The sequence below is a fragment of the Xenopus laevis genome, chromosome 3S (genome assembly GCF_017654675.1).
Source record: "Xenopus laevis strain J_2021 chromosome 3S, Xenopus_laevis_v10.1, whole genome shotgun sequence".
Lineage (NCBI taxonomy): Eukaryota > Metazoa > Chordata > Amphibia > Anura > Pipidae > Xenopus > Xenopus laevis.
In genome coordinates this window covers 131776915-131800337 of record NC_054376.1, presented here as the reverse complement: position 1 = coordinate 131800337, position 23423 = coordinate 131776915, and the positions used below count along the sequence as shown (strand labels likewise).

Below are 23423 nucleotides of genomic sequence, written 5' to 3'. Positions count from 1 at the left end.
AACATGTCTTACCAGTCACAAGGAATATACATAAATCATCAGTCCTTTATCATTACCAATGATCCATCACAAATCAGGACAGAGGGGAAATTAAGTGAATACATGGGCTAATCAGAATCACCAAAAGGTACAGGCATGGCCTTATTTGAAACCAATGGACAACCATTGAGCAGTTCAAGCAAGTCTTCTCCTGAGCACACAGACAAGCCACAGCAATGGGGTTGCTTTCAGTTGGGCAACCATGGTTCACCTTCCTGAGGGACGTGCTTCAACACATTCCTTAATAATCTTTAAGTAGGTCTAAAGGATTTTCCTAAAGGTTCTCCTGTATTTGGCCTTGAAACAGTCTTTTGGCTCCACAGAGTATCTCCTAGAGGTATAGAAGTCCTGTTATCTGCAGCAACGGTGGATCTTATTACTACTGAAGATTGGCCTCACAAGGTGCTCAGCTGCAGGTCACAACTTCTCCGAGATAATTTCTCTGGAGCATCCGAAGCCATGAGAGAGAAATCTCGGAAAATGTCCAAGTAGGTCTCATCACCTGAAAAGTAATGATATGTGAGTAATAGAACAGTAGGGGATCCAACACACAGTCATACAAGTATCTACAACAAACAGCAGAGAACACCAACACCCAGTCATGCAGGTATAAGGAACATAACAGTAGAGGATCCAACACCCAGTCATAGAGGTATAAGGAACATAACAGTACAGGATCCAACACCCAGTCATAGAGGTATAAGGAACATAACAGTAGAGGATCCAACACCCAGTCATAGAGGTATAAGGAACATAACAGTAGAGGATCCAACACACAGTCATAGAGGTATAAGGAACATAACAGTAGAGGATCCAACATCTAGTCATAGAGGTATAGGGAACATAACAGTAGAGGATCCAACATCTAGTCATAGAGGTATAAGGAACATAACAGTAGAGGATCCAACACCCAGTCATAGAGGTATAAGGAACATAACAGTAGAGGATCCAACACCCAGTCATAGAGGTATAAGGAACATAACAGTAGAGGATCCAACACACAGTCATAGAGGTATAAGGAACATAACAGTAGAGGATCCAACATCTAGTCATAGAGGTATAAGGAACATAACAGTAGAGGATCCAACACCCAGTCATAGAGGTATAAGGAACATAACAGTAGAGGATCCAACACACAGTCATAGAGGTATAAGGAACATAACAGTAGAGGATCCAACACCCAGTCATAGAGTTCCAGCCCTGTTGCCCCTAAGTACACCCAGGTGATGGCTTTCCCTTAATAATGGGTAACGTCATTGAGACACAGTAACAAGCAACATACTGATAATCCATATACTGTGTATAAGATGGTCTTACTATATTATTAAGCCTTTTAGTATGGACACACAATAAGGAGGATTTTGGAACAAACACTTTTGGACCAAATGTCTCACCTGCTTGGCCCAGAGCAATGTCAGCCTCTCGCATCTTTACCAGCCGGAGTCTATGGAAATATAAGAAAAATTATGAGGCCTCCGATTTCATCAGAAATAAATACACAATCCTCCCCCAGTACCTATCACATGACTTAGTCCTTATTCCCACTTACAAGGTGACAATGTCAGCGTTGGCATTTTCTATAGCAATGGACAGAACATCTTTTCCAGAATTATCTCCAGCGTTGATGTCTGCTCCACGTTTCAGGAATAGGCAGGCCAGCCTGGTGGGGGTGGTGCAATAAAGAGTAGGGTTAGATAAAAAGGGAGGAAAGGTTGAGTTGTGACTGCAGGGGAGCAGTAGGACATTGAGAAGGTACCAAAGGCAGGTTCTTCATGAAATACTAATGTATGGTAGTGAAGGAGGAACATGTTAACTTTGGAAAGGTTGAGTAGTGGCTGCAGGAGAGCAGTAGGGCAATGAGCAGGTACCACTGGCAAGTACCTCATGGAATACAAGGGTTAGGAATTGGGGGAGGAAGATATTACTTTTGGGAGATGTTGAGTATTGACTGCAGGAAAGCAGAAATCACTGGTAACATGGAATACTAGGGTAAAGAGTGAGGGAAGAAAATGCTGACTTTGGGAGAGATTGAGCATGGGTACCACAGGTAAGTACCTGATGGATTACCAGAGTAAGGCATAAAGGAGGAGGGTTTTGGAAGGGGTGAAATGTTGACTGTAGGGGAGTGGTGGGGCAATGAGCAGGTACTACAGGCAAGTGCCTCATGGAGTGGGGAAGGATGTTGTTGTCTTTGGGGGAGGTTGAGTAGAGGCTGCAGGAGAGCAGTAGGGCAATAAGCAAGAATCAGTGGCAATACTAAGGTAAAGAGTGATGGAAGAAGAGTTACCTTTGGAAGAGGTTGAGTAGTGGCTACAGTAGGTTATTGAGGCAAAGAGCAGGTACCACAGGAAAGTACCTTATAGAACACTATGGTAAGGAGTGGGGAGGATGGTGTTGCCTTTGGGAGAAGTTGAGTAGAGGCTACAGGAGAGCACTAGTGATAAGATAGTGACAGGCTAAATGGGGAAGAGTTGGGTAATAGGAGATAATAGATCAGGGAGAGAATTCCATTACCCTGTGTACCCCTGAATTGTGGCATGGTGCAGGGGGCCTCGTCCATCTTTATCAGTTTGGTTCACACTCGCGCCATTTTGTAGGAGGAACTCACAGGCAACAAGAGAATTCTGAAAAGTAAGGGAAAAATAGACCGTTCCATATGATGGTGTCAGTTTGTGGCAATGGTTATAGCAAATGAGCCACCCAGTGTGAAGTAAGGAAAGAACATCAGCAAGGTCATCTAGTGGCTGTCATCTACACCAAAGACTTGCCCCCTTGTAGATAAAGTGATATTAATATATTATGTTCTGAATCAGTACTAAACTGGGTTCTTGTAACGATGAGACACTCAGGGAAGACACTCACTGACAGCACAGCCCGAATTAGTGGGGTGTATCCCCTCTCCTCGCTCCGCACCCAGTTCACATCTGCTCCATGCGCTAGAGCATCAGCCATTGTTGGGAGACATCGATGTTCTACTGCTCGGTACAGAAGGGCCCCAGGATGGAGGTTACGTACGTCATTCACATCCACACTTTCAGCTCCTGTGGGGGGAGACGCAGTTATTACCCCCTACTTACAATCTTTACACATCCAACTCTTTGTGTAGTACAGAGTAAGACTAGATGCCCCTAGTGGGTGGTGAAGGGCAATATGTGTGAGGGCTGGGTGCTACTAACCCAAGTAATGGGTGGGATTCAGTTGCCTTCTAGCTTTGTGGGGTTATACGCATGGGAAATCATTGGGATCTGTAGGGGATATTGGTCTCACACACGGGGGGTGGCCCAGGTGATACCTCCCCCAATCCCTTTTCCAAAAGGATGAAAGAAAGGGAGGTCACCAGTCACTCCAGGCTCAAGTTGGGGGGCTGGGAGAAGTACAACCACTGATGTGCAGAAAGAAGGAATGCAAACAAAGTGCTCAACCCCATACCTTCTGATGTGGCCACCCCTTCTGGTCCTGCACCAATGGAGCTTACAATCTAAAGTCCTTGCAGAGAGTGCAATAGAAATACAGCACAGTGTGGGGGGGGGGCGTTATACTCACTAGCAGATGGTGTGGCCAACCCTGGTTTAGGCTTCAGCAATGGCCTTGTTGCTTTCCGTAACCTGATTGGTCGGCCGTTTTCTGATTCTGTTTCTTCAATATTTTGTGTTTGAGCACCAGGGCTGCTGATTGGCCGGCTAATCTCTGTTTGCGCAAAGGACCTGCTCATTGGCTTTAACTCTGGTCCGCTGTTTGGCCTCTGTCCCATGGTCCCCCTCCCTTTGGGACTGCTTGATGGAGGTTCAGGCTGGCTGTGACGGGGGGTTCGCATGGAGATTTGTGGGAGCTTAGTGATGAATTTCTTTTCAACATATTTGGCTCGAATCCAGATCTCCTTCTCACTGCTGGGGGACAAAGGTGATACAAATGGTCACTGAAGGGTTGAAATCAATTTTAGTGTTATCATAATGTGATGTCACAAGGTTGTAATTTAGAAAAAAACAAATGACATCGTTGTGGGGTGCCCCTTGCCTGGGGATGCAAGGAACCTGGGTATAAGGACCTAACATTCCACCAATAACTGGATAAGAGGAAAAGTTAGGGTGAACTACCCCTTTAAGAAGGACAATGAGGTGGTTCCCATTGTGTAACTAGTCTCTGCAGCCCCCCATAGAAACACATTGCTATGGCCAATATCACCGTGAACTGGCTGCTGTTGGTTTCCTTATGTTCATATCTTCTATTCGGGCTTCGTAGATCCTGTTGATGGTGTTGTTTCCAAGTTCACACATGAGCTGCGGACAAAGGAGCCGGTTACCAAACACGTAAAACACAACGTCATCCCATTTGCAGGAATCAAAGGTACCACTAAGTTGACTGGACCTTCAATGTCTTGCCATGCATTTCCTATGAAGTAATACTCTCTCTGTGGCACCTACCCTACAGACACTTACCCTAGAGACACCTACCCTAGAGATACCAACCCTAGAGAAATGTTCCCTAGAGACACCTACCCTAGAGACAACCACCTAGAGACAACTACCCTAGAGACACCTACCCTAGAGACAACCACCTAGAGACAACTACCCTTGAGAAACCTACCCTAGAGACACCTACCCTAGAGACAACCACCTAGAGACAACTACCCTAGAGACACCTACCCTAGAGACAACCACCTAGAGACAACTACCCTTGAGAAACCAACCCTAGAGACACCTACCCTAGAGAAACCTATACTAGATACACCAACCCTAGAGACAACTACTGTACCATAGAGACACCAACCCTAGAGATACCTGCCCTAGAGAAACCTACCCTAGATAATACATGTCATGTCTTCTGCAGCTGCTGCCTGACACTGAGCTCTCTGGGTTGTTGGGGGAGGAACTACACTGGTGAGGGCCATCCCAGGCTTTTAACTTCTCAGGGACTGTGCTGGGTTTCAATTCCTATTTCCATTGCATGTTCCATTTTCAGGAATCAAAAGTACCACAAATTTTGTTGGACCTTCAATTTCTTCCCTTACATTTCCTATGAAGAAACACTCTCTCTGTAACACTTACCCTAGAGAAACCTACCCTAGAGACACCTAACCTAGAGACACCTACCCTAGAGACACCTACCCAAGAAACACCAACCCTAGAGACAACTACTGTACCATAGAGACGCCAACCCTAGAAACACCTACCCTAGAGACACCTAACCTAGAGACACTTACCCTAGAGAAACCTACCCTAGAGACAACTACTGTACCATAGAGACACCAACCATAGAGACACCTAACCAAGAGAAACCTACCCTAAAGACACCTAACCTAGAGACACTTACCCTAGAGAAACCTACCCTAGAGACAACTACTGTACCATAGAGACACCAACCATAGAGACACCTAACCTAGAGAAACCTACCCTAGAGACAACTACTGTACCATAGAGATGCCAACCCTAGAGACATCTACCCTAGATTATCCCACTTTGACTTTAGTACATATGGAAAGAGACAAGTCATTGCTACATCTGATATAATGAACTTTACATCAAAGCCAGATCCACATGCCAAGTATTCAGTGGTCTATTTCCATCCCACTATTGCCTTATTCTCCCTTCCAATATTATTCCATAGCTTTTCCCTACAATTCTGCCCCCTCTCCTCTGCTCCCCTGGCTTCCCATGTAGCCCTTTGGGGGTCATTCTCAGAGTTTTACCTTGATCAGTTCAGGTTCCCATGAATCCAGCGTCAGTGATCGAACCTTGGAGAAGTGAACACCAAGACTCCTACATTTCAGGCAAAGAGAAAGACTTCAGGACACGGGCAATGGCCCCCCGGCTGCATATCTATGGGGCTAAAGGTGGCCAATAGAAGCTCTCCCTGTATGGCCACCTCAGCGGATGTCTGGCTACCTGTCCTTATGGCCATCTCTGGTGCTAATAGACTCCAAGCACAAACTGATCAGCTCCTCTTCCATAAGAATGGTTTCCACATAGAGTAGCCTTACTACTGGGTGCAGCTGAATGAGTCTACAACTTGAAGGGGTGCTTTAAATTAGTATGTTATAGAATGACCAGTTCTAAATAACTTTTTCATTGGTCTTCATTTTTGTTAAATAGTTTTTGAATTATTTGCCTCCTGTTTATTTCCTGCTTTCTAACGGGGGTCACTGACCCTGGGAAGCAATAAACTATCGATCTATGAGGCTATTATTGTTACTTTTTATTCCTTATCTTTCTGTGCAACCCCTCACCTATTCATATTTCAGTCTCACATTCAAACTGCTGCCTGGTTGCTAAGGTAATTAGGACCCTAGCAATGAAGCAGCCGTTGAGCAAAAAGCAAAATAATTACAAAAAAAACTTCACAAATACTAAAAAATAAGGACCAACTTCAAATTGTCTGAGAATATGAGTCTCTACATCATACTAAATGTTCACCCCAGGAATTGAGTGTGAGTAGAGCTGCACTTGGCATGGAGTGAGTGTGAGATGGAGTGCACTTACCTGTGGATTCCACTGCACTCAATACAGAGTGTGACCCCCAGGTTAATACTGGCCCATTCGGGTTCAGCAGTGCGACAGTCGCAGCAGGAGGCGTTCCCTGGGACCCTCAGAACTGTATCCTGGGCACCCTGAACCCCCTTCTGCTTGGCAGGGGCCTCTGCAGGGGAATGGGGCAGACGCTGGGGACAATTGGGATAGTTCTGTTTATATTTCTCTATAAACTCAACATCCATGTGAAGTGTGTTGTGTTGTGTTGTGCAGGGTGTTGTTGTGTTGTGGCCAGTGAGTTGTGCCAGTTTCACAATGAGACGTGAGTTGTGTGTTTCTATTGAGTTGTGCAAGTGCCACACGAGGAGTTCACTTACCAGACTGCCACTTTCTCTCTTGTTGTCACTGTAGGCTGTTGTGATGCTTCTCTGCACGGCACTGACCCACAACTGTAACACTCGCTCCGACTCTGCCTGCAGCATGCACGACCTGTGATACAACATACAGCCATACATACAGCTGGAATACACCTGCCCACAACTGACGCCTTACTCACAACTGGATTTGCACACAACAGGGTTACAGCCTCTGTCACCCACTGTCACCCACTGTCGCCCGGTCTCACCCACTGTCACCCAGTCTCACCCACTATCACCCACTATCACCCACTGTCACCCAGTCTCACCCACTATCACCCACTGTCACCCACTGTCTCCCAGTCTCACCCACTATCACCCACTGTCACCCAGTCTCACCCACTGTCACCCAGTCTCACCCACTGTCACCCACTGTCACCCAGTCTCACCCACGTTCACCCACTGTCACCCAGCCTCACCCACTGTCACCCAGTCTCACCCACTGTCACCCAGTCTCACCCACTGTCACCCAGTCTCACCCACTGTCACCCACTGTCACCCAGTCTCACCCTCTGTCACCCAGTCTCACCCACGTTCACCCACTGTCACCCAGCCTCACCCACTGTCACCCAGTCTCACCCACTGTCACCCAGTCTCACCCTCTGTCACCCAGTCTCACCCACTGTCATCCAGTCTCACCCACTGTCATCCAGTCTCACCCACTGTCTCCCAGTCTCACCCACTGTCATCCAGTCTCACCCACTGTCACCCTCTGTCACCCAGTCTCACCCTCTGTCACCCAGTCTCACCCACTGTCACCCAGTCTCACCCACGTTCACCCACTGTCACCCAGCCTCACCCACTGTCTCCCAGTCTCACCCACTGTCACCCAGTCTCACCCACTGTCACCCAGTCTCACCCTCTGTCACCCAGTCTCACCCACGTTCACCCACTGTCACCCAGCCTCACCCACTGTCACCCAGTCTCACCCACTGTCACCCAGTCTCACCCTCTGTCACCCAGTCTCACCCACTGTCATCCAGTCTCACCCACTGTCATCCAGTCTCACCCACTGTCACCCAGTCTCACCCACTGTCACCCACTGTCACCCAGTCTCACCCTCTGTCACCCACTGTCACCCAGTCTCACCCACTGTCTCCCAGTCTCACCCACTGTCACCCAGTCTCACCCACTGTCACCTAGTCTCACCCACTGTCTCCCAGTCTCACTAAGTGCAACTAAACTGGTTAGAGGGAGGGAAGAGTTGGATTATGAGGGGAGACTGACAAGGTTGGGGTTGTTTTCTCTGGGGGAAAAAAGGCGCTTGAGAAGGGACATGATTAGACTTTACATTAAAGACAGATAGTGGGGAACCTTGTTTCCATATAATGGAGGAAAGAACTTTCAGTAGAAGCAAAGTAGGGGGTTCATCACAGGGAGGACAGTGAGTTTGGGGAGCGCCCTGTAATTGATGTAACGTATAGAAACATAACAATTAGCGATGGCAAGAAATGGAGAAGTTCATCCCGTAGAGAAAGAAACATGGCAGTGAGTGTTCATTACGGCTCCAATGCCCCACAAGCTTCTAACAAACGAGCAGGAGAACAAGGTGTAGAACGTGGCCTCCCCTGAGCCGTGTTGTTGTTGTTGTGCAAAATGAGGAGATTTGTGTGTTTGTGACACACACAACAATAACAGCTTTCTAATGTGTGGCCCTTACAGTTCTAATGCGACGGAACAGGAGAGAAAACAGAGCAGGAGATGGATCTACATTAGTGTTTGTACAACATGTCCTGGTCTTCATGGGCCCCACTCACCCACAACTGATCCCCTCACCCACACTGTCCCCTCCTCTCCCCCAACTTCACCCAAACACAGGGGAGGAGGCAAATACTGTATGCACTGCCCTTGTCACACACATGGGGAGAGGTTGGGTGCTGGGAGGAGGAAACCAAGGACACGATAGACAACCCACCACCCATTAGTGATCATTGGACTTACTTGGCTGGAGACACAACCTCAAAGCAAAACCTCCTTTCTGCCTCCGGACACAGTTTCACTGCACAAAGTCTCAGATCCACAATGACAACAGTGAGGACGTCCTGAGTAAGACAACGGCACAGACTTTAGGGTACCCCAATGTCACCAAGTCAGTTTTATACCCAGAAACTTAGTACCATCTGACCCCCCGTAATGCTGCTCAGTGTCATCCCATATCTAATAATCTCTGCAAGGGTCCTTTATAGTTTCATACCCCAAAACAGTCTATACAGCCCCCCCCCCCACTTATATCTTTCTAGGGAGAAGACCACATTCTTGATACAGTTGCACACTTGCTATGACCAGTTCCTCAGCCAACTGGGGTATTTGTGCAATGGCTGCTAATTGTAACCAGGGGCAGGAGTAGGCAACAGGGGGGTAACTAGGTCTTACACATCAGTAGCGAGTGCCCAGGGAGTGGGGCAGAGAGGACATTTGCCTTGGGTGCAGCTCTAACCATAACAATGGGTCTTCTTACCACTTTCTTCTGATACACCAGCTGATTATTCTGAATGGAAAACCAGCGTCTGTGAAGAATGAAATACAAGTTCCATGAGAAGACACACGTCACCTCTTTATTCTCACCTCTTGTGTTGCTTCTGGTTCTTGGGAGTCATTTCAATTTTGCTGTTCTAGTGTCCCCCCATTAGATCCATATGAGACATGTTTCCCATGAGCCACGGCACAACTTCTCCTGATAATTCCTCATTATCTTCCAGCGATGTCACCATCTTCATGTCCCATGCCACCACCTCTCCCTCAGCTTTACTCACTTATTCCTCTTCCAACTCCACAATCCCACCACAAGGGTCAGTGCCACCCATAGGGGGATGGGGGATGCCTAATTCTACCCATACATGTAAACGTCCTGTTGTCTGGCTTTGTCTGAAGGACCCCATTAAACTTTAATTCTGTGACAAATACAATGTATATGTTTTATATTGAAGGCCTTTCCATTTCTCACCGGCTCCATGTTTTGAATGTGTTGCTGGCTCTTTTGAAGAGATATCCCTCAATCACAACTTGGGAACTCGCATCCTCCCCCTGCAAAACGGAATCCTCGTCGGACATGTCCTGTGAGGGTTGAGATGGGGAGGTGAGTATTTGGGCAGCAAACCACCTGACTGCCCCTCTTTTGTGGGACATCCCCTATATTGAGGGCACACCCCACTAGATTGGATGTTGCTTGGCTCCTCCCGGCCAAATGTTTCCTGATCCTAAAGAGAAAAAATCCAACATGGCCACCCTTCCACTGTGGAACATTTTTCCCTTTAGATGTAGGAAGCAGAAGAGGCAGAGAGAGACAATCAACATTAGGAAAGGTGAACTTTGGTGTTGCCATTCTGCTTGTGCAGGTGTAGATGAAGTAATGCTTTCAATTTCTCCATTTATGTATTGATTTCACTGGCATGTCTGGGGTTCATGGAGTGCTCATTGGCTATTTTTGCAGTGATCTTCCAGGCTTGCCTGAGGTTAATGGAATGCCTATTGCTGATATCCATTCTCTGTAGTGATTATACTGGTATGTCTGAGGACAATATACCCATTTTATTTGCCGATTATACTAAGATATATACATGTCTGGGAGGTGTATAATGGGTGTGGTGTGTCACAAAGTGGACATTGTCACATACAATACATTATCTACACACAACACACATTGTTCTGTTATCTGTCCAGTTTGGGCAGTAGTGACTGGTGCCTCTTTAGAGCAAGAAAGAGGTGACCCCTTTACACCCGTTGGTCCTTGAGCAGAAGCCTGATGGGATTGGGGCAAATAAGAAGCATAATGTGTTAGTGATGTGTTAGAGCCACACTCGGGTGCACAAGTGATACTCAGTAGTGTAATAGCCCGTTAGCTCCTGTGAGATGCAGAAGTTGGGCATGAGCTTATTCCATCATTGAGTTGTGCCAGTGCATCAGTCCACAGCTCTTGGTTACTATGGATTAGTACTCATAGCAGCACTCTTACTAAACTTGCCCATTTCTGATTAGTGTCAGTACAACTGGCTGCTACTCACACAAGTCTTTCTTGCAGGGACTGGGGCACAACTAACTCACCTTCGCCTTGAAGATGGACAATTTCTGTTCCATGTCTCTCTGCTCCCGGGCAGCTTCCAGCACCGACCTATGGACCTGCACAACATGTTCATGGTCAGGTCTGGTAATGTCTGACCCCTCAACTGTCTCAGTATTTTCCTTTACTGGTTGTGCCAGTTGGACTCACCTGTGCGGCCAGATCATTGCGATACTGATGGAGGGCTTGCATGGCATGGTGGCTCTGAGTCAGGAACGAGGCCTGGGCGTCCATCAGCTGCAGCATCTTGGCCAAACAATACAGGGAAGGATTTAGGCAAGTGCCCCGAGCAAATAACCCAAGAGACTGGGCCTCACAATGCAGGCAAAGTATGAGGGCAAATAAAGAAGAATGAAGGGTAAATCACAGCACAGAATTGTGACTTCAACCCACATAAAACAATTGAATGGAAAACAGTGGATCCAGTTTGTTTGTGCCCCACATATTTGCCTTTCACTCACTTGGGTGCACCATTTTCCAATGTACCCGTTTCTACCCTATCCCCAACTTTCTGACAATGCTCTGCCCCCCTTATTTACCCCACAATATCCATACGCACCGTCCCTTTTGCTTCATTAATACTCACAAACTGCAAAATGTCAAACTTCTTCTTTCCTTGAATGACATTAATCTGGAAGAGACGGAGATGGGAAAAGCAGGATGAACATTTACAAATAAATAGCCAGAGGACATTAGTAAGGACGATCTCAGAAACCAACTGACTCCCAAGTACCCCAACCTGTACAGAATCTGGATCTACAGATACATCACTCACATTTTAGGGTTGCGCCCTTCTTCTGAACAATCAGTGACCCAAACCCCAACTCTTGTGCCTTCAGTAAGAAGTTAATAAGACTATGGCCCAATTAGGGGAAACTAAGGGAAAAGTGACCTGGGAAACATAAGGATATGCAATGGGCTGACATAGGTCAGGAGATGGGGCTGCCTGGTACCAAAGGTGGAACAAAGAACCTTTAGCTGTTGGCACAATGGAACGCCAGTAGGGGAGGCAGATGGACACATTTACATGTACTGGATTCAAGGATGGGAGGAATTATGTTAGACTCGTTCTGTTGCTTTAGCCAAGGAGAAAAAAAGCTGAAAAGGACCAACCTGGTGGTAAGGAATACAGACACGCATAAGTGCATAAGAGTTAAGAAGCCAAATCTGCCATTGGGAATGAGATTATGATGTGATAATAATTATGGTCCATAGATTCTGAGACGTTGACTATGGATCAATTCCCATTAGGGACTTTGCATTGTGCTTTATCTCCAACTGTGCTCCCCATTCCATCCTTATTGTCAGCTTCAAACTGCTTCAGATATTCCAGGCTCTTATTCTCACCTGCAGAGCATATTCCAAGGCTCTGTCTCTGAATGTTCTACGAGAGCCCAGCACAGCAGTTGCTGCATCCTGCACCTCCTGAGTTTTCCTACGAGGAGTCTCTGCGTTGTGCTGTAGTGCACTTTCCAAACCTTCCCTGCATCTCTCCAGCTCCTTGCGACTGTCTCGGAAAGATCGTAGGTCTCTGCGAGGCAACAAGAAAAGGACATTATTTCTAGGAAGAATCATGAGAGAGAGAGACACACACACACAGTGAGAGTGAGAGGAGGCCACTAAAGCAAATAAAGTTCTTGTATAAAAAAGGGCATTAAGTCAAGGGATGAAACATAATTGTGTCTCTTTATAGGTCCCTGGTGAGGCCTCATCTGGAGTATGGGGGCAGTTTTGGACTCCAGTCCTTAAGAGGGATATAAATGAGCTGGAGAGAGTGCAGAGACTAAGTGCAACTAAACTGGTTAGAGGGAGGGAAGAGTTAAATTATGAGGGGAGACTGACAAGGTTGGGGTTGACATTAGAGGACATTATAGACAAATAGCAGGGGACCTTTTAGACTAGAGGAACAGAACTTTCATTTGAAGAAGAGTAGGGGGTTCTTCGCAGTGAGGAGAGTGAAGTTGGGGAATGCACTGCTGTGGGATGTTGTGATGCTGATTCAGTTAACTTACTCTTTCAGAAGGAGCAGGAGTCTTTGTTTGAAGCTAAACTGAATGTTCTCAAGAAGTTCCTGCAAGAGGAAGAGAGTGAATTAATGAGATGATGAAGAACGGAATCAGATGAGGGAGAAAATACATTAAAGAATGTGAATGAAAGAAGGAGGAATGAGTAAAATGGAGAGTTGAAGAACAAGCTGGAGAAGAGGGGCAGGACGAGTTGGGTTTGTAAAGAGACAATGTGGAAGGGAGAACTTGACACCAACAGTGGGTTGATGAACTCACAGAAGAAAAATGAGTGGACAGAAGAATGGAGACCAGGTGGAAAAAAACTGGAATAAAAGCAGAGTGAGGACAAGTGGTCAAGGGTGGGGCAAATATAGTAAAGGTTGTGCAAGTGTGATAAAGGGGCATATTTGAACAAGGTAGGTAAATTGGAACCAGATAAGATGGGAATTAGAAGAAGTGTTTGATTAAGTGTTCGGACAACATTAAGTCCAAAGAGTGAAGGTGGGGAGCCAGTAACACAAACAGATTGGGGGCACAGGAGCCATTTATATGTTTGGCCTGAGGAACAAATGGAACCGGGTGTCACATCACAGTGGTAAAGCTACTGGAAGAAACATCAGATAAGTATAGATACTTAGGGACTCTGAGAATTACCACATGACTGTCTATGATCTTCGAGAGTCCATCTGAAAATTTCTCCAAACATTCCTAAAATACAAATGGGGAAAAAGTAGAGAGATAACTCAGGACATCATCCATCCAAATCCTGCCCCTCACCTTAGATAATGCAGAAGAGGCCATCGAATACTTACGATAGCTTATTATACAGTTCTATTGCAATATAAGGAACGAGGCATTATTTACAATGGAGAAGAACAACTCTCTAGAACTAGGGTGGAACTATGGGTAAGCAACAGAATTTGTTCCTGGTACTCACACTCAGTATGGTATCCTTCCGAGAGTGGTGGGACAAATCACGTAGTGCGTCTACAAAGTGGCGGCTGGAGCTGCAGTACTGGCGCCCTCCATCATTCATGTGAGAGGAGAGTTTAACCAACTAAGAAAGAAGAAAATGTTTTATTATTAGACCCCACAATCCAACTCCTGGTCCCAGCTCCCCAAGACCCATTGTTCTTCCAAAGCTAAAGTGACAGAATAAGTAATGGCCCTGCATCAAGCACCTCTCTTTGTCTGAGACTGAAGTTCAAAACCACTGGTACTCCCTGTCCTCTTCCGTCCACATTCTGGCCAACATTATGCTCACCTTCTCCAGTCGAGACTCCAGATCAGAGACCTCAGACTCAACTTCTTCCATAGCTGCCCTGGAAATAGACAGTAATAATTATAATTGCAATAATTATTAGGGGTTGTATGGGAACATTTGAGGAAGGTTACATGTTCCATGAGAATCTGACAAGTTGGACTACTCTAAAAACATGGTGGATTATCCATCAGGAGAGGTGGATCAGGCTTGAGGTTGATCTCCCCTCTTTATGAGATGCGTGTTGAGAATGTTACTTGCCAATAGCAGTTGGTCTGTTCTGGCTACTTCTTGGGTCTGATTAGGTAGAAAAATGGTGGTTGATCTGTTCTATGTACTTCTTGGGTCTCTAGTGGTTGAGCTGCTCTGGGTATTTTTGGACCTGACAGTGTAGGGTAATAGTAATTGTTCTTTTCTAGGTACTTTTTATTCTGATTGGGGAGGGAAGTAGCAGTGGTTGTGGGTACTTCCGGAGTCTGACTAGGGTTACAAATAACATTACTATGAAATAATAGTTTGTTTGCAATAGGGAACACTTGCATCTGAAGGGCAGTAGAGGTTGGACTGCTTTGGGTGCTTCTTGGGTTTTATTGTGGGTGACAATATTTGATCTGATCTGGGCACCTCCTGGGTCTGGAGGGCAGTAGTAGTTGGAATTCTTGGGGTACTTCTTGGCTCTAATTGGGGAGGCCAATAGGTGTAGGCTGCTTCTGGGCACCCTCTGGGTCTGATTTGTGGAGGGCACTGGTATTTGGTCTGTTCTGCTTGGGTCTGATGGGACAGGGCAATGGTACACACAGCGAGCCACACATTAAATCTACACAGAGCTGAGGAGACACAGTGGAAGGAGGTCCCTGCCCCATAGAGCTTACATCTAGTATGATGTCGACAGTTAAAGGGAGAGGGAAGTGGAGGAAGCCTTTTTAGGAGTAAATACAATCTCCATATTCACCAAGAGAAATCCGCCAAAATACCGACTCAACTGCCAATTTATGTATTTTGGTGAAAGAACGTTACAGACATTTTGTGAATATCTTGTTAAAACAAGAAAAATGGAGAAGAAAGCAACATTTTTAAGAACATTTTCTCCCAATATTTTAGTTAGTCGTTAGTAGAAGGCACAGGTACAGCGAGAGTCACCTGATGTCAGACTGACAGGTGTAGGGGGAGGAGCTAAAGACACAATCATTAGTACAAGGCACAGGTACAGCGAGAGCAGGTCCGGACTGAGAATTAAAATAGGCCCTGACATTTCAGGTACACAGAGGCCCAATCAGCCCCCACCAGCCCACTAAATACTGACTTTCTATGGCACCTTATAGCAGCCCCTCTGGCATTTGCCACAACCCACAGATTGCCAGTCCGGGCCTGAGTGAGAGTCACCTGATGTCAGACTGACAGGTGGAGGAGGAGGAGCTAAAGACACAATCATTAGTACAAGGCACAGGTACAGTGAGCGTCACCTGATGTCAGACTGACAGGTGTAGGGGGAGGAGCTAAAGACAATCATTAGTACAAGGCACAGGTACAGTGAGCGTCACCTGATGTCAGACTGACAGGTGTAGGAGGAGGAGCTAAAGGCACCTGAACTGAAAGATAATGACATGGCAATAGAATTGTAGCCTGTGCCTGTAGGTCTGTGATCCCATTTGAAGCCTGAAGAAGGCAAATAATCCATTAACTGCAAATAATAAAAAACGAAGACCAATTGCAAAGTTTGTGGACACTGTATAAGGTATGACAAGTTGATTTACAGTCCCCCTTTAAGATGGAGCTAAATGAGAGGTGAGGCTGCTGCTCTGGGGCAGGAAGTGGTTTCATGTGGTTTCTGATAGTTCAGCCGCTCATTTCTCTTTCCTGCAGCGTTTGCACTGGCTCCTCCCCCTCTGCCGCTGCCGCATGGTAACCACGGAGAAGCTGGAGCATTAATATCGTGGGTGGCAGTTGGGTGTGACACAGGCTGTCCATCCATATAAAGAAATGTGCCCTAATAACAGTGACATACAAAGAGGCTTCATACAAGGATTAAAGGGGAAGTTCAGCTTTTTCAATTGATTTCAGAATTTGATCTGCCCTATTCTCTCTGTGCGAGGGAAATGTTGGCTGCCAGGGTGACTTTGTACCTTCTCATGTATACCTACCTGTGCCACATCTTACTGCCTTTGCCTACTGTCCTGACATATCAAACGTCTGCAATACTTTGCCTTTGTGGATTGTGAGTATTAACCATGTGGATCTATTGTCCTGGACAATAAAACTTGTTTTATCATTGGCTGCAAGAACCTCTTTATTTTACTTCTATGCACAGTAGCCTCTGAGAGTTGTAGTACAACTACATCCTTCCCTCTTATCTTCCCCATAGCGAAGGCCCTACCCTGTGTGTTAGAGTCATGTGTAACCCTTGCTCTACTGCCCCAAACAGCGTTACATTTCCATCTACACTGACTGCAACTGACAGTTTGAATTTGGAGCACAGCCTGAGCCTACGAGTAGCTTTATTCCCTGGCCCGACACTCATTAGACTTCATGTAGATAAAGGGGAGATCAACTGCTCTTTTAGCTTTATTGTACCATAGCAAATAGAAGAAAGGTTTCAGGGGTACAGGGAGATGTGTGCCCCCAAAACATTGTTTCCATGGTGTGGATGGGTTACTCCCTCCTGTCATGTGAAGAAAGAGGGAATTACCAAATAAAAGTCATATGTACGCCCCCAGCCACCATCTTTGAACTACTGGGGTCTCCCCCAATCCATGCCCTTACTATGTTCCATCCAACGAATACAAGAGGTCCCCTGCACTCAACCCATCATCAATAGACCAGGGACATTGAGACTGTTTGTCCATATCATGCAATGTATTCTAGTTGGCCAACTATGGCAAATCCTACCTCAACTGGCCTTTCCTACACTCACCCCTGGTCTGGCAAGTCCTACACTCACACTCACCCTGGTCTGCCGAGTCCTACACTTACTCACCCTGGTCTGCCGAGTCCTACACTCACACTCACCCTGGTCTGCCGAGTCCTACACTCACTCACCCTTGGTCTGGCCAGTTGCTTGATAAAAGTATGAAGGGACAACCAAAGCACTTCTAGAGTGTGCGCTCTCATTTGAGAGGGCATCATGCCGCATTGAAATTCATTATTGTGGCAGAAGCTTTAGAAGGCCGAGTTCCAGCTTTTGGACCATATGGGATCACCAAGAGGGAGTTTGATACCTTGAGGGGTTTAACTATCCAGGTAGCTGGCGAGGCATCTCTTGACATCTAAGGTATGACCAATGGCTTGCTCCAATTTTGGGTTTTGAAAAATACAATCGTTTGAGATGTGTGGAATTCAAACACAACTTTGGGCAACAATTTATCTGCTATTCTCAAGGTGACTCTGTCAGAAATAAATAATAAGTTCACTCGCTGTTCTCACTGATGGGATAGCAAGAAGGAAGAACATCTTGAGCCTGAAGAATTTGAGCCAAATGTTCAAAAGGTTCTAAAGTTAGGGTTAGGGGTTAGTGTTGAGGACTAAATTAAGGTCCCATGAAGGCACCTATGACCAAATTTGAGGTCTGAGTCACATAAAAAGAACATTTTGTGCAAGGGCTGTCGAGCCCAAGGTCAGAGAAATGAGGTGGAAGTTACATTTCCACCTCTTATTTGTAGAATTGCTCAGTCCAATATCACTGGAACGGAGAAGAGTCTTTGTACAACATGAGGCAAAGGAGCTTCCAAATTTTCATTCTATTTTATTGCTTTTTGGTCATCTGTTTGGGCCAGAAAGAACTCTGGGCTTCCATCGTCTGGAAACGACCAGCCTGGCTTGCATTGTTTGGCCGCTTCGGAACAATTCCTGGGACTTTTGGGCTCAGTTTTCATCTCTCTGCACTGAGGGAATAATAAAGATTTCCCTGCAGAAGTTTTTGAAATGATTTAGTATAGCTCCAGACCAAAGAGGACACTCTCTTTAAAAGGTAGGAAGCCTACATTATGCTTAGATTGAGAGTTGCCATGAAAGTGCCTCAACCATAGGCCTCTTCTTGCCACCACTGAAAGGCTCATGGATTTTCCTGTGAGTGTTACCAAATCCATGAAAATGATTGGCTGCCGTAACATCTTGGAACATGTCAACGAGTTAATCTCTGTCTTGTCCTTTCTTGATGGCTTCCTCCAGTTCTTAAAACCTGATCTTATTGTCCCTAGTCATGAGGTGATGGCTATATCCCACCGGCTACATAAACCCTTTCAAGTGAAGCCTCCTGCCTGTGCTCCATGGGATCTTTGATTGACTTTCCTTCATCCACAGGCAATGCGGTTCCCTAGGAACTCTACTGATGGCTGCATCTACTTTGGGCAGGGGATCCCACACTTTAGACTGATCAGCTGGTTAAGGAAATATTTTCTTGAACCAACTAGTTTCCTGTCAGCATTTTCTCAATCAGAGTCAATGGTCTTCTTTATGACTTCATAGATTGGAAGGAGCAGATTCTTTCTAACCGCACACTTGAACAATTGTCTTTTCTAGCCAGAGATTGACTGGTCCTAAAGTTAAAGCATTTTCCTCATGCTTTGAAAAGGGGCTTGAACATGTCAACATTGAAGGAGGGGTCCTCATTATCTCAGTCAGAATGTACAGGTTCTACCCAGTGGGCCATCCGATTGAGGAGCAATTATTGGATGGCTAGTTGGTTAAAGGAATATTTCCTCTATCATGCATGACATGGGATCTGAGAAATGAGCAGAGGCTGAACCTGGAGCCTCCTGCAAAAATTTGGCACAAAATCTTTTGTTTGGCATATTTTCATGGCAGGAAACACATTCTCCCCTGGCCGACTTTCTCCTTTGACCTTCAGCCTTACTCTGAAAAACATGGGGAAATGATAACATAAGACAAACAGAATCCAACATTCCATGTGCTGATCCTGCAGAAACATCCTGGAAAAAGCCTCGCAGTCCAATTCACCCCCTTGATCCTGAGTGAGAAGGCCTGGAGCTCATGATGAATCCTCCCTGGAATATAAAACATATTGAAGGTGCCTCAGGGGGTTCAAACCCATTTTCAGCTCTTATGAAGTTCAGGAATCCAACAGGGGAAGGAAAGAGAACTGTAGCTACAGCCGTAACCTGTGAGAAGCAAAATGGCGCACATACAGGCAGGCCCATCTTACCCAAACTGGCGACTCAGGGGGAGAAATGCCAATATTTAAAGGTTTGGCTCCAACTTTGTGACTGCCAGTGCCGGATTTGGCCAAAGCCCGTTGGCTTCTCCTTGGACTCACATAAGAACTTTTCCATCGGTCCAGATCTCCAACAAAAGAGAGGGCGTCTGTTGTTGGGGGAAGCGATGGGAGGCAAAAAGATGGCGGCTGGAGGGGCACAAATAAGACTTTTATTTGGTAATTTCCTGGCTGTTCACATGGGGATTAATCCATAGTTGCCCACTGGCTTGTGGAAGGAACAGGAAAACCACAGGGGTCCATCTATTTCTGTCCAGGTGCAACTGATCCAACTAATGAGGGAAAGTGCAAAGCAACGTTCTTCTGGCAAACTGACGGCAAGCTCAATAGCCATAAGGCAAGCACAACAGTTAAACACAAAGCCCTCACTTTATATAACACTTAATAAATGAAACGTAGCCTTTTTATTGATTCGTTGACTCTAACCAAATGACCGGGCCCATATATTCTCCCCTCCCACTCCCAAAGTAATAGGGGTACCCAGGCTGCAAGATTCCCTGCATCCCTCCCACAGAATGTCTGTACCCAATCCATTTGCTCCCCCCATCCCTCCAAAATGGTAATTGTACTCGCCCATATGTTCCACTGCCCCCCCCCCAGGTAATGGCCTGACACAGTGAGTAACACACAGACTGGAGCTGATGTTGGTGCAACACAACTGACTGGTGGTTTCCTGTTGTCACTTATTTCCTGCCCCAAACACACAAACCAACAGTGAGATAGAAATCCACCTACTGACTCACCCCCTCACCAACAGCCCCTGCCCCCCTCACCCATCCACTTACCCCTCCCTCCTACCCCAACCGCTGCCCCTTCTCTTTCCCTGGCACCATCCCTGCACAGCCCCTTCCCATCACATGGCAGTGTATACAGTGTATATATAGAAACATTGGGGTGTCACCCTGCTATAGTTCCAGGGGTACCCAGGGTACAAATAAGCACTCACCCCAAATCTCCCCCTAACTGACCTTCAGGCTGGGCCCCCTTAGCTCATAACAAGGTTACAGATATATAGAAACATTGGGGTGTCACCCTGCTATAGTTCCAGGGGTACCCAGGGTACAAATAAGCACTCACCCCAAATCTCCCCCTAACTGACCTTCAGACTGGGCCCCTTAGCTCATAACAAGGTTACAGATATATAGAAACATTGGGGTAACAGTCACCCTGCTATAGTTCCAGGGGTACCCAGGGTACAAATAAGCACTCACCCCAAATCTCCCCCTAACTGACCTTCAGACTGGGCCCCCTTAGCTCATAACAAGGTTACAGATATATAGAAACATTGGGGTGTCACCCTGATATAGTTCCAGGGGTACCCAGGGTACAAATAAGCACTCACCCCAAATCTCCCCCTAACTGACCTTCAGACTGGGCCCCCTTAGCTCATAACAAGGTTACAGATATATAGAAACATTGGGGTGTCATCCTGCTATAGTTCCAGGGGTACCCAGGGTACAAATAAACCCTCACCCCAAATCTCCCCCTAACTGGCCTTCAGACTGGGCCCCATAACCAGGTCTCTGGCTCCCACTATAGGGTCAGCCCCACAGGTTGGCAGTCACTGGCCTAGAGACCAACAAGTATTACATCAATAGTTAAGGCCAGAGGGAATAGACTTTATGAAGTAGACCCTCCATTCACAGATCCACTTACCTTGTGCGGGGGGAGTCTGTGAGAGTCTCTTCAAAGTCCAGCGTGACCGTCATCCTTAGTGCTGGGGTGTTGCAGAGACAGACAAGTTAATCAGAGAGATGTCTCTCTCCTCAATGAGACTGTCGGCAGAACTTTTCACCCCTCACAGTGAATGAGAGCGCAGAGCTGCTAGAGAGAGAGGCGGAACACACACAGTTTGGGGCAAAGATAGAGGAAGAGACCATCCCCCAGACTCAGGAAGGAAGAAGAGAGAGACACCCACCTGCTAGGGAGGAGAGACAGCACGAGAGGTTCTACCCTGTTGGATGGAGCAAGTACTGTAAATGGACTCCCTGCAGCTCATACTCCTGTTCTGTGCCCAGTCCCAGTCATCAGGAGAGACATAGCACAATATGCACAGGCATTACAGAGCAGGAGGAGTTCCCTACAGCTACACTGAATCCACACGCTACATGGTTAATCAGTGGGGAGCGGAGACACCTGCTGCTGACTGCACTGCTCCCTATATTGCACTAATAACCACTTACAATGGATATTCTTTAGCTGGGCCCCTCGGCAGGGACTGATGGGAATGGAATAGGGAACTTGGAATGTAAGCTCACAGGGGGAGTGACTGATTGGAATGTGATTGGGACCTTAGATTGTAAGCTCACAGGGAGAGGGACTGATTGGAATGTGATAGGGACCTTAGATTGTAAGCTCACAGGGAGAGGGACTGATTGGAATGTGATAGGGACCTTAGATTGTAAGCTCACTGGGGCAGGGACTGATGGGAATGTGATAGGGACCTTAGATTGTAAACTCACTGGGACAGGGACTAATAGAAATATGACAGGTACCTTAGATTGTAAGATCACTGGGGCAGGGACTGATGGGAATGTGATAGGGACCTTAGATTGTAAGCTCACTGGGACAGGGACTGATGGAAATGTGATAGGGACCTTAGATTGTAAGCTCACTGGGGCAGGGACTGATGGGAATGTGATAGGGACCTTAGATTGTAAGCTCACTGGGGCAGGAGCTGATGGGAATGTAATAGGGACCTTAGATTGTAAGCTCACTGGGACAGGGACTGATGGGAATGTGATAGGGACCTTAGATTGTAAACTCACTGGAACAGGGACTGATCTTAATGTGATAGGGACCTTAGATTGTAAGCTCACTGGGACAGGGGCTGATGAGAATGTGATAGGGACCTTAGATTGTAAGCTCACTGGGGCAGGAGCTGATGGGAATGTAATAGGGACCTTAGATTGTAAGCTCACTGGGACAGGGACTGATGGGAATGTGATAGGGACCTTAGATTGTAAACTCACTGGAACAGGGACTGATCTTAATGTGATAGGGACCTTAGATTGTAAGCTCACTGGGACAGGGGCTGATGAGAATGTGATAGGGACCTTAGATTGTAAGCTCACTGGGCAGGGACTGATGGGAATGTGTGTGGGACCTTAGATTGTAAGCTCACTGGGACAGGGGCTGATGGGAATGTGATAGGGACCTTAGATTGTAAGTTCATGGGGACTGATGGAAATGTGATAGGGACCTTGGAATGTAAGGGTCACACTTAATTCATCACCCCCTCATTAAAGAGGTATGTCTTAAATGCAGCGTTAGCTATGGGGGGGCACTTAATTATAATTATGAGAAAGTGGCCCCCAGCCAGGAAAGGGGCCCTTTGACTCCTGTAGCAGAAGAGAAACTGGGAATTATAGACCGGTGGGACTGACCCAGTGAGTGGGTGGGGCTACAGGGAGTTCCAGACTGGGAACTGGGCTTCTCCTGTGATCTGAAACTGTCAGTATCACTTTAGGGTAGGGTAGAAAATAACTGGGCAGAATGAAGCCTCCTGATTGGATACAGTGGAGGAGTCAAGTCCCACACTGACCTGTAAGAAAGGGGGCACTTTGGTCTGGCAGTTTCTTGTAGCAGCTCAGTGGATTGGCTTCCTGAAATCCATTGTGACCTGGGCACCACCTGCAGGGAGTTTCTTTGTGCAACAACTGCCAGCTCCTTGAACCAATCAGACGTCGCTATGAGGCCCCATCTGGATTGGGCGGGTTATGGGGGTGCCCTTCCTTGCTGGTTTCTATAATGTGCATCCACAGAGCCCCAGATTGTCAGATATCCACTCCATTCCCTGTAACCAAGTAGTGCAACTGCCACATGATCCCAATCAGATTCTGCAACTGCCACCTGATCCCTAACGGATTCTGCAACTGCCACCTGATCCCAATCAGATTCTGCAACTGCCACCTGATCCCAATCAGATTCAGCAACTGCCACCTGATCCCTAA

The 23423-nt window shown here is 46.6% G+C and overlaps 1 protein-coding gene across 2 annotated transcripts; it reads right to left on the bottom strand.

Moving 5' to 3' along the window:
• Window positions 1–27: 27 nt before the first annotated feature.
• On the bottom strand, window positions 28–21534 carry acap1.S (ArfGAP with coiled-coil, ankyrin repeat and PH domains 1 S homeolog). 2 transcript variants are annotated; one of them, XM_018239513.2, is made up of 23 exons: window positions 21389–21534; window positions 21127–21291; window positions 14247–14304; window positions 13920–14039; window positions 13637–13690; window positions 12989–13047; window positions 12324–12507; window positions 11563–11607; window positions 11127–11222; window positions 10961–11035; window positions 9864–9973; window positions 9378–9426; window positions 8861–8961; window positions 6881–6992; window positions 6516–6694; window positions 5726–5795; window positions 4222–4316; window positions 3583–3926; window positions 2902–3080; window positions 2554–2663; window positions 1589–1699; window positions 1434–1483; window positions 28–541 (listed from the first exon to the last, which is right to left on the bottom strand). In XM_018239513.2, exons 2-23 carry the CDS (start codon window positions 21177–21179, stop codon window positions 435–437), a joined length of 2361 nt encoding a protein of 786 aa, XP_018095002.1. In that variant the 5' UTR covers window positions 21180–21291; window positions 21389–21534; the 3' UTR covers window positions 28–434. The 2 variants fall into 2 exon arrangements, with proteins under 2 accessions (XP_018095002.1, XP_018095003.1); XM_018239514.2 differs by lacking the exon at window positions 21389–21534 and having other exon boundaries at window positions 21127–21348.
• Window positions 21535–23423: the final 1889 nt, after the last annotated feature.

What these genes read in the sequence shown, in the direction of transcription:
- acap1.S (XM_018239513.2), bottom strand. Translation starts at nt 21,179, where the DNA reads ATGACGGTCACGCTGGACTTTGAAGAGACTCTCACAGACTCCCCCCGC. An exon ending in AGTTTGACATTTTGCAGTTT is followed by an intron (nt 11,223 to 11,562) that starts GTGAGTATTAAT and finishes TGTTTGGCCAAG; the next exon opens with ATGCTGCAGCTGATGGACGC. An exon ending in CATTGCTCTGGGCCAAGCAG is followed by an intron (nt 542 to 1,433) that starts GTGAGACATTTG and finishes ATTACTTTTCAG; the next exon opens with GTGATGAGACCTACTTGGAC.